A 14,992-nucleotide genomic window follows, 5' to 3' on the forward strand; every position below is an offset into this window, starting at 1 on the left:
GCGAATTCGGTCCTACCACTTTTGTTATGCAAAGTATCTGATGAGACTACCTTTGTGGACGCGTAACTCATATATTAGCCTTCATTATAAAGTTACAAAACCATGTCAGGCCGTTATAAAGCAAATTGACAATTTTAACGCAAGGCTGTCGCACGAGTGGTCGTCCCTCCTGTGGCAGTAGTTTCGATGTTGTGCTTTTAAGTATTTGTTCTCTATTGTTTTTTTTTTCTGTTCTCTTTTTTTGTGTATTATGTTGCACTCCGTCTTCTTGCTTTTTTTTTGTAGTGACGAGTTAGAAAATAAATAAATAAATAATACCTTCTCTTTGGCACTCATCCTCTCTATGCACTGTTCATCACATTTCAATTTATCGTTGACTGATTGATTTTGACTGCACATTACTTCTCTTTTTATCCGTTTACACGGACAGGTGATTTTCTTCTTCTTTTTGCAATCTTTGGAGCTTGTACATGACCCAGAATGACATGTATTAAAGCATCGATGACCACAACTCATCTGAAATATTTTATTCATTAATACAAACTATTCATTTGCAATACACAGGTGCAACATGAGACGTTTACTATGTTGTTTTTTTCTTTTTTCAGTTGTTGCTCCAATGTACAACGATGCACAAACATAACGAAATCCACTAAAAATAAGGATTTACGCCCCAAAATAAAATGAAATAGCCCAATCAATAATAAATTGGTAATCTGATTAATTTTGAAAGCCACATTAGCTGACATATTTTCCATGAAGCAAATACAAAAGAACCCTGAATATTCAGTTTTCTACAAAGGAGCGAGTAGTATATCTTTGCTTGTGATTTTGATCGGTTCTGATTTTATGAAGCGATGGATTTTTAAAGTGAAACGTTCATCTAATATAACATTTTAACACATACTAACGATGTAGAATATGGGTGAAGGAACAAGGTTGAAGAAAATTTCTCTATCCTCAGACCCAAGTTCATTTACGGTGCGTTCCAGACCTCAATTACAATCAATGATAAATGATTATTTGTTATTTTTTTCGTTACCTGTAAATGGATAACATAAAATTATAACCATTTTGTATTATCATAAATGCAGAACAGAGTAAAAATTTAGTTTCTTTTACATATACTAAGCACTTTAGGGGCTTGATCTGAAACTTGTTGCTATCTGCCATTTAAGGGCGAAGGCAATAACAAATAATTAATAGTCGTTGATTATAATCGAGTTTTTGAACTCAAATGATAATTTGGGTTAAGGTAGATTGATCAGGGTCTTGCAGATATAACCCTTTGAATCTACACTATATTATTGCTTCTTTATTCTTATATTTTTTTTTTTATTTTAAACTTCGATACAAATACAACGCTTCAACAGCATAAAGTTTTCCCCTTTGGACCTACCCTTATCTTTTATTAGCTTTGGCAACCAAATTTGAAATTCAGTTTCTGGGTCGTCACCGTTACCAAATATTTACTTAAGAGCTTTAGCTCAAAACCTTTGGAGGGATGAGAGCCAACTTTGAGCAGCTCCTTACCGAGGGAACTACATAATAGAACTAAAGGAACAAAAGAAACTCGGACACACAATAAAGAAATTAACGTGCTCAAATGTGAATTTAAAAATAACGCTTAGAAATGCATATCCAAGCTCAGCAAAATCTGTTTTTCGTCATTAAAGCTTTTCTTTCGCTGCTATCCAGAATATGATCTAAAATTTCTAGTTATTACGTAGAAGAGTAATTTTTTTATAATTGAATGCAAGCTGCGAAGAATCACTCAAAAGTTACTCAAAAAGTTAAACGAAAACGTCCAGTCGGTGTCTGGGCTAGTTTAAACCTGTCGAAGAAAGAAAATAGACTTACCAGCTTAGGACATTGATCTGAGCACGATTTCATTTTCTCTCTTGCTGGTCCTTTACTTGAAATCCATTCTCCACATTTATAGTACGCCCAGTTAAGACCACAGTGACAACGACATTTCACTGTTTGAAGACACTGGGGGCAAGATCCCGGGTGACAAGGTTTTACGCAGGGATGAATGCATCCATCAGGACGAGCTTTAAGACAAGGTTCTTCACATTCTTCACAACTTGGTCCAGTCTGAGAAAAGATCCCATATTTCAGCAAAAGTAACGAAAATAGGAAATATTGTAGGTATTTATAGAAAACAATTTGGAATTTTTAGGTCAGAACATGCACAAAATTCAAATTCCATGGGTATTGAAACACTAACTGTTGAACAACTGATATTACTAACAATACGCAATATAAAATTGTGTAAGGACATAAAATCGGAACTTTCAAAAGTTCGAATGAGTAACAATCCTAAGAATTTAATTACAATGAGAAATCCCAATACAAAAATTAAACAAGATGGATAAAATCTTTTTCACTGAAATGTTTCTTAACATTTCCAAGAAATTCAACTTAACATTTTGAAATATTATAAAACTCCTCTTATTTTTCCGTAATTCGATTGACGACCGGATTCTTGAACGTAGAAAAGAATCGCTGGGGATGTAAAACATTATAACAATTTCGTTGTTAATAAATTTTACATTTTCGCCCAAGATTATGCGAACCTTTAAAAATGGGACAACCTAATGTTCTAATGTAAACACAAACTAGTTGACAATTTCAATGGATATGAAAAACAGAGATATTTTCAATAAACAAAGATTATTCCCTAGTTTTGCAGAAGCTATGATTTAGAAATAAGCATCGTCTGTAGATCTGTATTACATTTGGTAAAAAATATGAAGATAATCATCTTTGCCTATTCGCAATTTTATTGGCAAATATAATGCTCAATACTATAATGTAAACGGTCATTTAGAAATTGCCATTTTCATTAACAATCGAAATGCTTATATAACAAATCTAGATTTTCAAAAAGCCCCCCCCCCTTCATTCATATTGCTAAAAGGAAAAATGGCCTCCTCCTTAGCCTCCTTAATGTACAACATGCATCAAGTTTTCTGATAAGATTTTTTAAGATTCAGGGCTTGGCTTTTAAACTAATTTTTTCAAACTAATTTTAAACTAATTTTAAACTAATTTAAAATCGTTTATTTTAACTAAGTTTTTACTGCTATGCATGATTCTTAATTAATCCAATAACTAATTCAAACCAATTGGACTTATAACATTTAAGCAAACCTATATCTGTTCACATTGCGCAATTGTAAAAAAGAGTTTTCGAGAAAATAAATATCCTTAATTAGAAACGAATAAAAGTTCAAAATTTTTGTCTTAGAATAAGAATTGAAAAAACAATTAGAAGAACTTCTTACTTCATTGCTAACAAAATCAACATACCTATCAATAACAGCATAGCCTTACATGTTTGTCAAGCATCAAAAACTAGATCAAAGACCAGTTTAGTATCTACATAATAGAAGTGCGTACGCCAGCCAGGTTATGATTACTGTTTAAAACTAGTTTAAGGCAATTTATAAGCAAAAATTTTTAAATATTTGCATTAAGAATACATTAAGAATAATAATCATTTGAACCGGATAATGAAAAAAAATAGTGTGGTTGTTTTATTTTGCAATCGCTACTGAGTCTCACCCCCTAAGCTATACACTGTAAATAGAGACGATCAGAAGGGAAATATGTTTTTACTTCATTTTGGAACCACAAAATGATGGAACGCTACTACTAAAAATTGGGGACACAAATGTTTCAGGCTTAGTCAAAGTAGGCTAGATGTTGATGAAATTATTTCACTAGTTGACATTTTAAAACTATATCTCATTGGTTGAAATTAGACGTATATAGATTCTACAACAGAATTTTCCAAGAGAAGAAAAAATGGTTAGAAGCAGCCAATACAATATTAAAAGAAGCGTCACATCTACAAAACTGAGACCAAAAGAGTTTTGGAGAGGGTCTGCAGTGACCAATAAAAAAAAAGGTCTCATACAAGAGCTCTGCCTTTCCTTGAAGTCATATATTTCGGAAAAAGAAATATCCCTATTAAGGTACTAGAATATGTTTTATATATGCAGCAAACTCTATTAATCATTTACATTGATTAATACAGCTAATATTTTTTGAAATTCTATCATGGCCAAAGTTACTAGTATGGTTTCATTTATTGTCATTTTAAACTCCATTTCTTTCTCCGCTGAATATGTTTTAAAACCATAAAATATATAATGGTACATGCAAGTAAAGAAGTTCACTGATTATTTTTAAGATTAACAAGATATATGACTGAGAAAAAAGTTTTTACTTGCAAAACAAAGAAACTAAATATTAGTTCAGAAAAAAAAAATTGTTTGTCTAAAACATGCAAGTCTATGTCATACAAGTTCTCAAGGCTGAATTATTACCCATCGTTACTATTAAATATTAACATCGTTACCAAATTTATCACCAAGGTACGCTTCAACTCCATCCACAATACTGAGCTTAAAAATTATATCAAATGGTCACAACAGCTTGATTCGCAATTTTTGAGAAATACTTTCCTTTTAAAAATAAATACTTATTAAATTTGGGTTAAAATAATGTTTAATCTGATGGTTATACGATTCAACATCAATGAATATGGAAGTTAGCCTTCTGAATAATAACAGCATTTAAATTCGAATTTCAATTTATTTCCTAACTTGCCCCTCTTTTTCTACTCGTTTATTTTTAAGCTCCAGACTTATACAGGGGCGGATCCAGGATTTTTTTTAGGGCGGGGGGGGGGGGGGGGCACAAAACAGGTTGATCCAATGAACTTGCGTTAGGAGCAAGTTTAATTAACGCAAACTTGCATTAATTAGGTAAATTACACTACTATATTAGGGGGGACCCCCCCTGGATCCGCCACTGGAATTATATGTCTTTACAAACTATAATTTTTTAAGAACAGTAAATTTTGCAGAATATGGGTTAAGTGTAAGGGCATCCAAAATTTCTCCCATCATTTGAGAAGCGAATGTTGGCTAACATTATCTTACGACACAATTTGACTCCTTGATTCAAAGGACAACTCTGATATTGAAATGTCAAGACTTACCTCCTTAAGATTCTTGGCATCCTCCACTTTATGACATGGTTTTGAACAGACGTGATTGCTGCATAGAAGCACTTGGCCACATGGACGATAGCAAGAAGATGGCTTTGAATTATGACACGGCCAGTTTTTAGTCTCGTGTCCACCAAGACAAGTAACCGGCACAGGTACCTAAATAACCCAGATTAACATGAATTTAATGAAAAAAAAACGAGGATACGAGAAAAATAAATATAACAGAACATAGAACTTATAAATATCTTGGAACAATAAGGTGGAAAAGCAAAACTAATGAAAATTAATCAAATTACCCCGTCTTCTGGATGTTAGAAATTTTAATTAGTTTCAATACGAAGAGCTAAAGTTTTTAACTCTTTTCTTTTTGAAAACCAGGCCCAAAATAGCATTCATTCTCTTAATCCAAGACCAAAAAATCTTCTAGAATTCCCGCTATTGCTGATTAGACATAGTTGGTATGAAATGACAATTTGAAGTTAGTAATATTGAGAATAAACAAGGCAGTAAAAGAGGAACTTAAGAATCCAGAACTTTGGCTCAAGAAGCAGTAGTGTTAGTGATTTGCAACTTCCATTACACCAGTTACAACTGGTTAAGTTTCCACAATGCTTTCTAGCCGCTATCACCTCGGTAATAATGTTGTTATGTTATCTTCAAACAGTTTATTAGGTTTATTTGTTTATTTTTGTATATTATCACTTCTACACCCCTCATGGTAGTAGTATAACCAAATTCCCCTGGAGTTATGTAAATATTAGCACATCATTTTTTAGTATCTTCATGCTCTTTTAGGAAATTTTCAAGATTTGTTCTTGCTATTACAAATAACTGTTCAGTTGAATCTAGATGAAAATTACAAATTCAAACTAATATTGCACGGGAAATATTTGTCACCAGACAATTTCTTCAAAAACCCATTCTTTAAGTTTTGGCTAGTATGGGCTTGACTAGGTTATAGCTACTGCTGCAACAATGTTATGGGCATCCCATACGTCTACTTATTTTTCACTTTATCAACTTCTTTACTTTGTCAGAAGCTTAAGCAGTGTGAAAATTTCTATTCCTCTCCAGCATAATGCTGTGTTGTAAAGCAGCACTGGTGTACGACTTATTTTTCGGACTTGCATAGCTGCAGATTAACTTTAGATTCCTCTATACACTCGCTTTGTACCAACTGAGAAAATGAAATCCTTTATACACAAACAAAAAAGCCAGTTTCTATCTCTGAACAATTCACAAACAAGAAAAAAAAAATTGTAGTTGTAAAATAGATCGGCTATGGCAATTTAAGCCATGCTTAGCAAGACACCATTGTTTTAAAACGCCTAAAATAAGACCTAAAACGCCTTTCCTTATTTGTGGTGTCAATAATAACTTGAAGCTTATAGAATGATTTTTTTTTTAAACTCTATGGGACGAGAAATTAAACATCACCATTTTACACAGCTGTATGCAATTCCATTTCAAAAGCTCGTCAGAATCTTGAAAGCCGAATGATGAAATGAAAAACAGACTGAACTGATCAATCTAGCGAACTCAGTTCAAGGGGACGAGGTAATATTTCGTCATGACACATAGTGTCTTTTTAATTACTGCAGTCTTTGAATGTCTTATGAATTACTGCCTGTAACTCTAGAGAAAAACCCAAACTAGCCCAGCTTACTCGGAGACTCCCGGTCTCGGGGTAACGAGTTCGAGCCCGACGCTAGTTTTTTTCCATCAGTAAAAATTATTGCTTTGATAATACATCCTTTTTTGGATATAAGCCACAAATATGAAAAAAAAAGAATAATACTAGACTATTATACGGATGCATATGGACAAAAAATTTGATTAAAGGTGGTGGGGGATGAGGGGGGGGATGTTTCCTCTTCAAAAAGAAAACAAAATCCTAAGTTACAGCTTTGCAAAATCTGCCCTGTTTTGTCTCACGGCTTGCAGATTGGGTTGAAACTTTCAAGGACAGCTTTGTGGGGAGAAAAGGGTCAAAGCGACTCCAAATTTATTGGTATGGACGGGGATTCTCGCAGAAGAGAATAAACTACAGCTTTTCCTTCCTTTTTTATGTTTGTAATCTACCAGGCTTCGCTACTATTAAAAACAAAAGACAAGTTAAGCTTACATTACATGGTGGACAAGGTAATTTCCTAATTTCAAATGAAGGTTCTTTCAGTTTCTCCCAAGGACCCGACCTCTTTTTTCCAGTATCCGTATCAACTTTTACTAAAACATTATCATGACACGGGGCCACACATATATGATCGCAATCAGGGTAATTAAGGCCACATTCCCGTTTGCACGGTGGACATTTGCCAAAGTGACATAGGTGTCTTCTTCTTTCTGGATGATGACAGTCTGTGGGCACTCTGAAATAAAAAAATCAGATAGCACGTCAAAAACGGATAGCAGATTTTGGAAAAAAAAGATCTGAGTCAGCTATTAGTTTCTAAATTATCTCTTTCCTGCTACTGTTAAAAACTCGTCTCTGTCCTAAGTTGCTTGATACCCGCCAACATGCAAACGAGAATCCTTCTTTGTCCACTTCTCGAGGTATCCTTAAAGACATTACTTTGTTTTCATACCCCCCCCCCCCCCTTCAGCCTAATTTGGGCCGTCCATTGCTTCTCTAGCCTCTTATGGGCTGTTTAGTAAGAGTATAAAAATATTTCTCGGTAGGGAATGACGCTCCAGGCTCTCATATTATAGGTGAGTGTTCTGACCACTTTACGATCGAGGAAAGAAATTTCTTTGACTTTAATTTTCTAATTACTTGGATTTTATCAAATCGTTTTGTTTAATTTGTTATTATAATGATCATAAGACCCAAGCATCATCACTATGTGCCTTCATTACTTCTAGTAATCAATTAAAAAAAAACTTTCCGAACAAGAAGTTTTTCAAAGAAAAGTAAAGGCCATTTTAAAATTAAGATCATCAGATACAGGTACCTGTAAAAGTTCAAACTCAAAATGACCAGAAATTACTATTAAAGAATAATGAAACCCAAAACGAACAGAAACTAAATAAACAATCATAGCAAAAAAACATAAAACAAGTAAAAAATGGATAAATGAATCTTAAAGCGAGTAATACTTAAATTGAATATGCAAATCAAGCTTAAAACGAAAAAAAATATTTTGGTATTGAAGTATAAATGAAACCCAAAACGAACAGAAATTAAATAAAGAATCAATGCAAACAAACATACAAAAGATACTAATTTAAATGAATAAATAAATCTTAAACGAGTGAAACTTAAATTGAATATGCAAATCAAGCTTGAAACGAACAAAAATCACTACAAACAAGAGTTTGTTTATCGCCTCATTTTATCACTGTAAAAGTCTAAAACCTACTGCGTCATTGGCGCTTTACTGAAAACGAAATTTATTACAAATATTTTCTTTTGTATATATTTTATTAAATTTACAAATAAAATTTACAAATTTATATTTTATCAAATCTGTGGAAATAAAATTTACAAATTTTATTTCTTTTGTAAATATTTTCTTAATATTGAAAATAAACATTAAAACTACAGTAAAATTTTGAACTGATGACTTTAAGCAATTAATATCATCATGCATAAAATATTCGGTAAATTTATTAGTTCTTTCTAAAATTGTTCAAGACAAATATAGTTTCACTACAAACAAGAGTTCGGATACTGCCCCCTTCCTTAACTGTAAAAACCCGAAGCTTACAGCGTCATTGGCGCTTCACTGAATACGAATTATATTACAAATATTTTTTTTTTCAGATAAAATTGCACTGAAATAAAATCTTGAACTGATGGATCTTTCAACAATTAATATCATTATATATCAAATCTTCAACTTAATTCTGTTTATACTTTCTAAGACTGTTCAAGACATATATAGTTTTCACTAAACCGCCAATGACGCAGTTAATAGTATTTTTTTTTTTTTTTTTACGCAGTTAAATTTATTTTTTAAATAGTAGTTTCTGGTCGTTTTAAGTTTCAATTTTAACAGGTAATTTGTATCTGCTGATCTTAAGTTTAAAATGAATTTACTTTTCTTTGAAAAACTTCTTTTACGGAAAGCTTTTTTTAATTAATTTTTGTTCGTTTTTGATTGCAAAAAGTTTCAAGTCTTTAAAAATTCTTTATTTCAAAATCAATTTTTTTGTTCGAAATCAAATGTTCATCAAGGTATCAAAACTAGTATCAAAGTAACCATATCAAAGTAAAAAAAATGGGTTTGTGTCAACCTCGGAGTTTGTATTATCTGATGTTTGAACTGTTTTTAACAAAATGGCTATCTCAAATTTTTTATCGTATGGGTTTGTGTAAAAATAGGGCATGGGTGGGCTAATTGCCCTTCGATCTCTTTTGACTCTTTAAAAGTGATTTAGAACTTTCTATTTTCAATCAAATGAGTCCTCTCTGAAGTTTATACGAGCATCCCTTTTATAAGAACCATATATGCCTCCAGGGCATAACTTACAACTCCTGTCCCTGGGCCCTGGGGGCTTGTGTCGACCCAGAGTTTTAATATCTGATGTTTGAACTATTTTCAACAAAATGGTCCCTTCAAAACTTTTATCGGATGAGTTTTGGGAAGAAAAAGGCATGGAGGGTCTTGTTACCCTCCGATCTCTTTTGACTCTGAGAAAGCGAACTAGAACTTAAATTTCCGATCAAATGAGCCGTCTCTGAAGTTTATATGAGAATCCCTTTCATAAGAATCATATACGGTCCCAGGACACAACTTAAAACGCCTGCCCTCCGGGCCCTAAGGTGTTGTGTCGACACCGGAGTTTTTGATATCTCAACTTTGAACTATTACAAAAAATGGCTACCTCAAAATTTGTATCGGATGGTTTTTAGGAAAAAAGGTCGTGGAGGGGGGCTAGTTACCCTCCAATCTCTTTTGACTCTTAAAAAGTGAATTGAACTTTCAATTTACAATCAAATGAGCCCTTTTTGAAGTTTACACAAGCATCCCTTCCATAAGAACCATATATGCCCCAGGTCATAACTTGCAACTTCTGCCCCCGGGCCCTGGGGGTTGTGTCGACACTGGACTTTTTGTTATATGATCTTTGAACTATTTTTAACAAAGCGACTATCTCATAACTTTAATCAGATACATTTGGGAAAAAAAGGGCGTGGGGAGGGGGGTTGGTTACCCTCCGAACTCTTTTGACGCTTAAAAACTGAACTAAAACTTTCAATTTCCAAGCAAATGAGCCCTCTCTGAAGTTTATACGAGCATTCCTTCCATACGAGCCATATATGCCCTCAGGGTATAACTTAAAACGCCTGCCAATAGGCCCTGGGGGGTTGTGTCGACACCAAAGGTTTTGTTATCTAGTTTTAAAACTATTTTTTAAAAATTGGCTATCTCAAAATTTGGAGCGGATGGGTTTGGGCAAATAAGGGCGTGGAGGGAGGGGGGCTTGTTACCCTCCAATCTCTTGACCCATAAAAAGTGAACTCGCAATTTTTAATCAAATGAGCCCTCTCTGAAGTTTATACGGGGTTGGTTACCCTCCGATCTCTTTTGACGCTTAAAAACTGAACTAGAACTTCCAATTTCCAATCAAATGAGCCCTCTCTGAAGTTTATACGAGCATTCCTTCCATAAAAACCATATAAACCCCCAGGGTATAACGTAAAACGCCTGCCCCCGGGCCCTGGGGGTTGTGTCGACCCCGGAGTTTTTTATTATATGATCTTTGGACTATTTTTTAACAAAATGACAATCTCAAAAATTTTATCGGATGCATTTGGGAAAAAAAGGCCGTGGGGGGGGGGGGGGTAGTTGCCTTCCGATATCTTCTGACTCTTAAAAGGTGAACGGAAACTTTCAATTTCCAATCAAATGAGCCCTCTCTGAAGTTTATAAGAGCATTCTTTCCATAAAAACCATATATGCCCCCATGCCATATCTTCAGACGCCTGCTACCAGACCCTGGGGGGTTGTGTCGACACCAGAGTTTTTGTTATCTAATTTTTGAACTATTTTTTTTTTAAATGGCTACCTCAAAATTTGCAGCGGATGGGTTTGGGGAAATAAGGGCTTGGAGGGGGGGCTAGTTGCCTTCCAATCTCGTTTGACTCTTAAAAAATGAACTAGAATTTTCAATTTCCAATCAAATGAACCCTCTCTGAAATTTTTACGAGCATCCCTTCTATAAGGACCATATTTGCCCCCAGGGCATAACTTATAACGCCTTCCCCCGGGCCCTGGGGGCTTGTGTCGACACCGGAGTTTTTTTATATGATATTTGAACTATTTTGAACAAAAGGGCTATCTCAAAATTTTCATCGGATGTATCTGGGGAGAAAAGGGCGTGGGGGGGGGCTAGTTGCCCTCCGATCACTTTTGACTCTTAAAAAGGGCACTAGAACTCTCGATTTCCAATCGAATGAACCCCCTTTGAAGTTTATACGACGACCCCTTCCATATGAAGTGCCTCTGGAAAAAAAAAAAAAATAAACATTGGAGCCGTATGGTTTTTACTATAGGCAACGCTATAGCGTTGCCTCTGATAAGAAATCCTTGAGGTTCTTTTCGCACGAACATAAACGTTTGAAGTAAGATTTTAGATTTCGGATAAAAAAAGCTCAAATTTGCATGGCTTCAAATGAATATGCTTCACTTAGGTACATAAAAATTGTTTTAAGGAAGGGTAACAAAAACGGATAAATCTAAGTATAAAAACATACAATATCTATTTAGACAATTTTCTACAAGTTAAACCTTATCAAGTAACTTTTTGCACGGAAAAACATACAAGATTAAGCCTTCAAATATAAGGGCAGCCCATTCACAATTTTAAAGAAGTTTCTTTTAATTTAATCAAACAAATATTGGTAACGAAAACAAAAACATATACTTATAAAAGAGTAAAATAATAATTTAAAACAAAAAATAGCAACGTAGCAATTTCGATGTCCAAAAGAAGAAACTTTTACGAAAGAAATACAGGAATGAGAAAATTGACTCAAAAGTTGTTTTTTTTATTTTGCTTAAATCAGAATAAAGTTGCTTAAATCAGAATAATCAGAAAAGTTGCTTCGACTAACACATCTTTCAAAAATTATGACAATATAAAAAAACATCACAAAACCCTTGTTAGTACTTGGAAAATGTTAAAATTTAATATAGAGACTTAATATCTATTGTAGCAAAACTTGCAGTCTGATTTGGTCACTAGACATGGTTTTGATAGATCTGACTATATTTCGTGGCTTTTTCTGATAGATCTGCCTATATTTCCTGGCTTTTTATTTTGGAATTTTGTAACATTTTTGCTGGGTTTCGTAAGAGTATGGGAAACCAAAATGACAAGACGCTCAAGTCCCGCTCTAAGAAAAACAACGCCATCTAGCAACACAAAGAAATCATAGTGTTAATTATTAAAGTCAAAATAAAATGACTAGTAGTACTTTTTAACTTTATTTTTTCCTTGGATTTAAATTGGGCTAAAGAAAAAGTCACTAATTTTGCCAAATGGACACAACAGCGATAGTAAAAAGAACATTGAAACAAGCTTATGTTCGGGATACAGACCTAGCAAGAGAACATATTTTTAAAACAAAAGAATCACCAAATTTTAGTAAAAATATAGATTAGTATATCAAATAAATTTTGATGTTTGACTGAAATCACAATTCCAATAAATAACAAGCTATTAGTTTCTAATTCCTCTTACACCATATTAAAGCGTTGAAGTTTCCTCTCTTATCAAGGTATACTTTTTGGGACATCCTTTCTTTTCATTCCAAGCATTTAGTAGAGAGGGGGTCCTCAGACTCACTCAGAGTCTGAGGACCCACAATTAAGCCTCAGAGAAGACGTGAGTTAGACTTATTGATTTTAGTATCGAGGATATCAATCACTAAAGGGCACTGTGGTATTTGTATTAGAATACTAGAATTTCTACCCAATTACAAACCGTTGTTTATTCGTAACCGTGAAAATTCTACCTATCATATTATGATTTAGAATTGTCGAGCCCAGTGTTGACGAATCCATCCATTATTCACTATTCTCCACTGAGATGATTTTAATTGGATAGAAAAGACGATGTCGTCATTCGTATAAGATCGATGAAGTTGTATCGTTTGCAATAAATATACGGAGTTTTTCTCTTCTGCAACTCATCTGAAGCCAATGAATAAATACGACGTTTTATGCTCTATTAGTAAGTAAATTTAGCTTAGACCAGCATTCCACTAAGATACAATTTTTTATTTTTCACTTGTCTCTAGACACTAGAGCTTCATTTCTCTACATTGTTAGTGTCACACGCTTCCCCCTAAGAAAAAATTTAAAAATAATATCATATACCTCAGAAACCCCTAATAATAATATCAGGTACCTCACAACCTTCTCATATTGAATAGCAACTTGATTTGATTATCTGGTTTATCAGAAGAGCCTGGTATCTTCATTAGGTACGGGTTGATACTTCCTTATTTATTTTTTCCAATTTTTTTCTTTGTATTTGCATGTATATTTGATTAAAATGTATTAACTCTTAATGTATTAAAATGTATTAACTAGGTAAAAAGCCCTTCGTACATAAAAGTTTAGTTTTTTTGAGCAACTACGACCTCTTTTCCACAAAATCCGCGACCTCCGTGTTTCAGAAGCGATGGTCTAGAGAAAAATCTTTAGAAATAAAACACTAGAAAAACTCTACTTTTACCTTGCTTTCTTCGTTATAATCAACCAAATTCTAGAAGGTTCGACCGAAAAACCTTTTATTTTCTCTTAGAAAGCTTTCAAAAAGAATTTTTTTGGAAGCAGAACCTAGGAAGGCGACCTATATAATAAAAAAACCATAAAACATTTAGTTAGACAGCGAAAAAAGGGTAAAAAAAACCCAATGAATTATCACTAAGAAAAAACAAACAAAAGCTAGGGAAAAGTCATTATCAATCAATCAATCAATCAATCAATGGCAACTTTGCTGTAGGGTACAGTTGTTTTTATTATTCTACTGAGAGCCTCTCATAACAAAGAATCATCGACGATCTCAAAACGAATTCAAAATTAGAAGTTCGGCACTTACGGCTTTATTCAATAGCAGATCAAATGCTCGTTTAGTAGCAAATGCTCACATTTGGAATGCCCACTATCCTTCCATATTTTCAGATAAGCTCAAATGATTATTCTACGTTCCAAATGCTAAGCAGAAACTGTTAGTAGCAAATGCTCGAGTGAAATTAATAAAATAATTATGGTGAGTATCTAGAAGAACGCAATTATAATAAAACTTACTGGCACTGCTTTCCGCACTTTGGTGGTTTTAAATTCTTCTCTCTTCCGCAAGGCACGGTTATTTTAGAAGCACCACAGGCACAAGTCAATACCACCTTAAAATAAATTTGTTGTAATAATAAAGACAAATTCTCTACCATCCTTTTATTTTATGGGAAAATATTTATAAGGACATTAGTACAGTTGCAGGAAAATAAACACGTTTATTTATATATACTACAACTATTAACAACTCAATGCAGCAGCACCAAGCCACCTGAGGCGTACACAGCTGTGCACACTCTTCCGCCATCCCAATATATTCCAAGCTTCCCTCTTTACCCCTACCAAGAAGTTTCGATTTCCTTAAAGTCCTTCGTTACATGCTCTTCCTATTCCAAAAAGGACGATCAGCTTTTCGTTTGGTCCTAGATGAATGTTCGAAAAGAACGATCTTTGGCAATGAGTCATCCTCCATCCAAAAAACGTGTCCTAGCCATCTCAAACTTTTTCTCATCATTACAGCCCTAGAAAGTGGGACAGAACAGTCAAACGGGTACCCAAAATAATCCATAGACAATTCCTCTGGAAAACATTTGACGATGATCCTCCGTCTTTCATAATGCTAGAACGTTAGCCCATCCAGTGTCATGTTCCACTGTCCACCTGCATTTTATTATGTTCTAACAGGGATCCGAGTCACCAGGTTCTCTGATCTTTGCCT

The 14,992-nt window shown here is 34.0% G+C and overlaps 1 protein-coding gene across 1 annotated transcript in view; it reads right to left on the reverse strand.

Moving 5' to 3' along the window:
- The window catches only part of LOC148953025 (NF-X1-type zinc finger protein NFXL1-like), a 59,087-nt gene that overhangs the window by 6,024 nt on the left and 38,071 nt on the right, over positions 1-14,992 (reverse strand). Inside the window, exons 8-12 of the mRNA XM_089088232.1 lie at positions 14,290-14,384; positions 7,152-7,395; positions 5,015-5,182; positions 1,861-2,097; positions 319-516 (exon numbers count right to left, since the gene is read on the reverse strand). Coding sequence (XP_088944358.1) covers positions 319-516; positions 1,861-2,097; positions 5,015-5,182; positions 7,152-7,395; positions 14,290-14,384 — 942 coding nt within the window. The remainder of the gene's footprint in view (positions 1-318; positions 517-1,860; positions 2,098-5,014; positions 5,183-7,151; positions 7,396-14,289; positions 14,385-14,992) is intronic.

The sequence above is a fragment of the Artemia sp. Qi Xiang Cuo genome, chromosome 4, assembly GCF_049724085.1.
Source record: "Artemia sp. Qi Xiang Cuo chromosome 4, ASM4972408v1, whole genome shotgun sequence".
NCBI lineage: Eukaryota > Metazoa > Arthropoda > Branchiopoda > Anostraca > Artemiidae > Artemia > Artemia sp. Qi Xiang Cuo.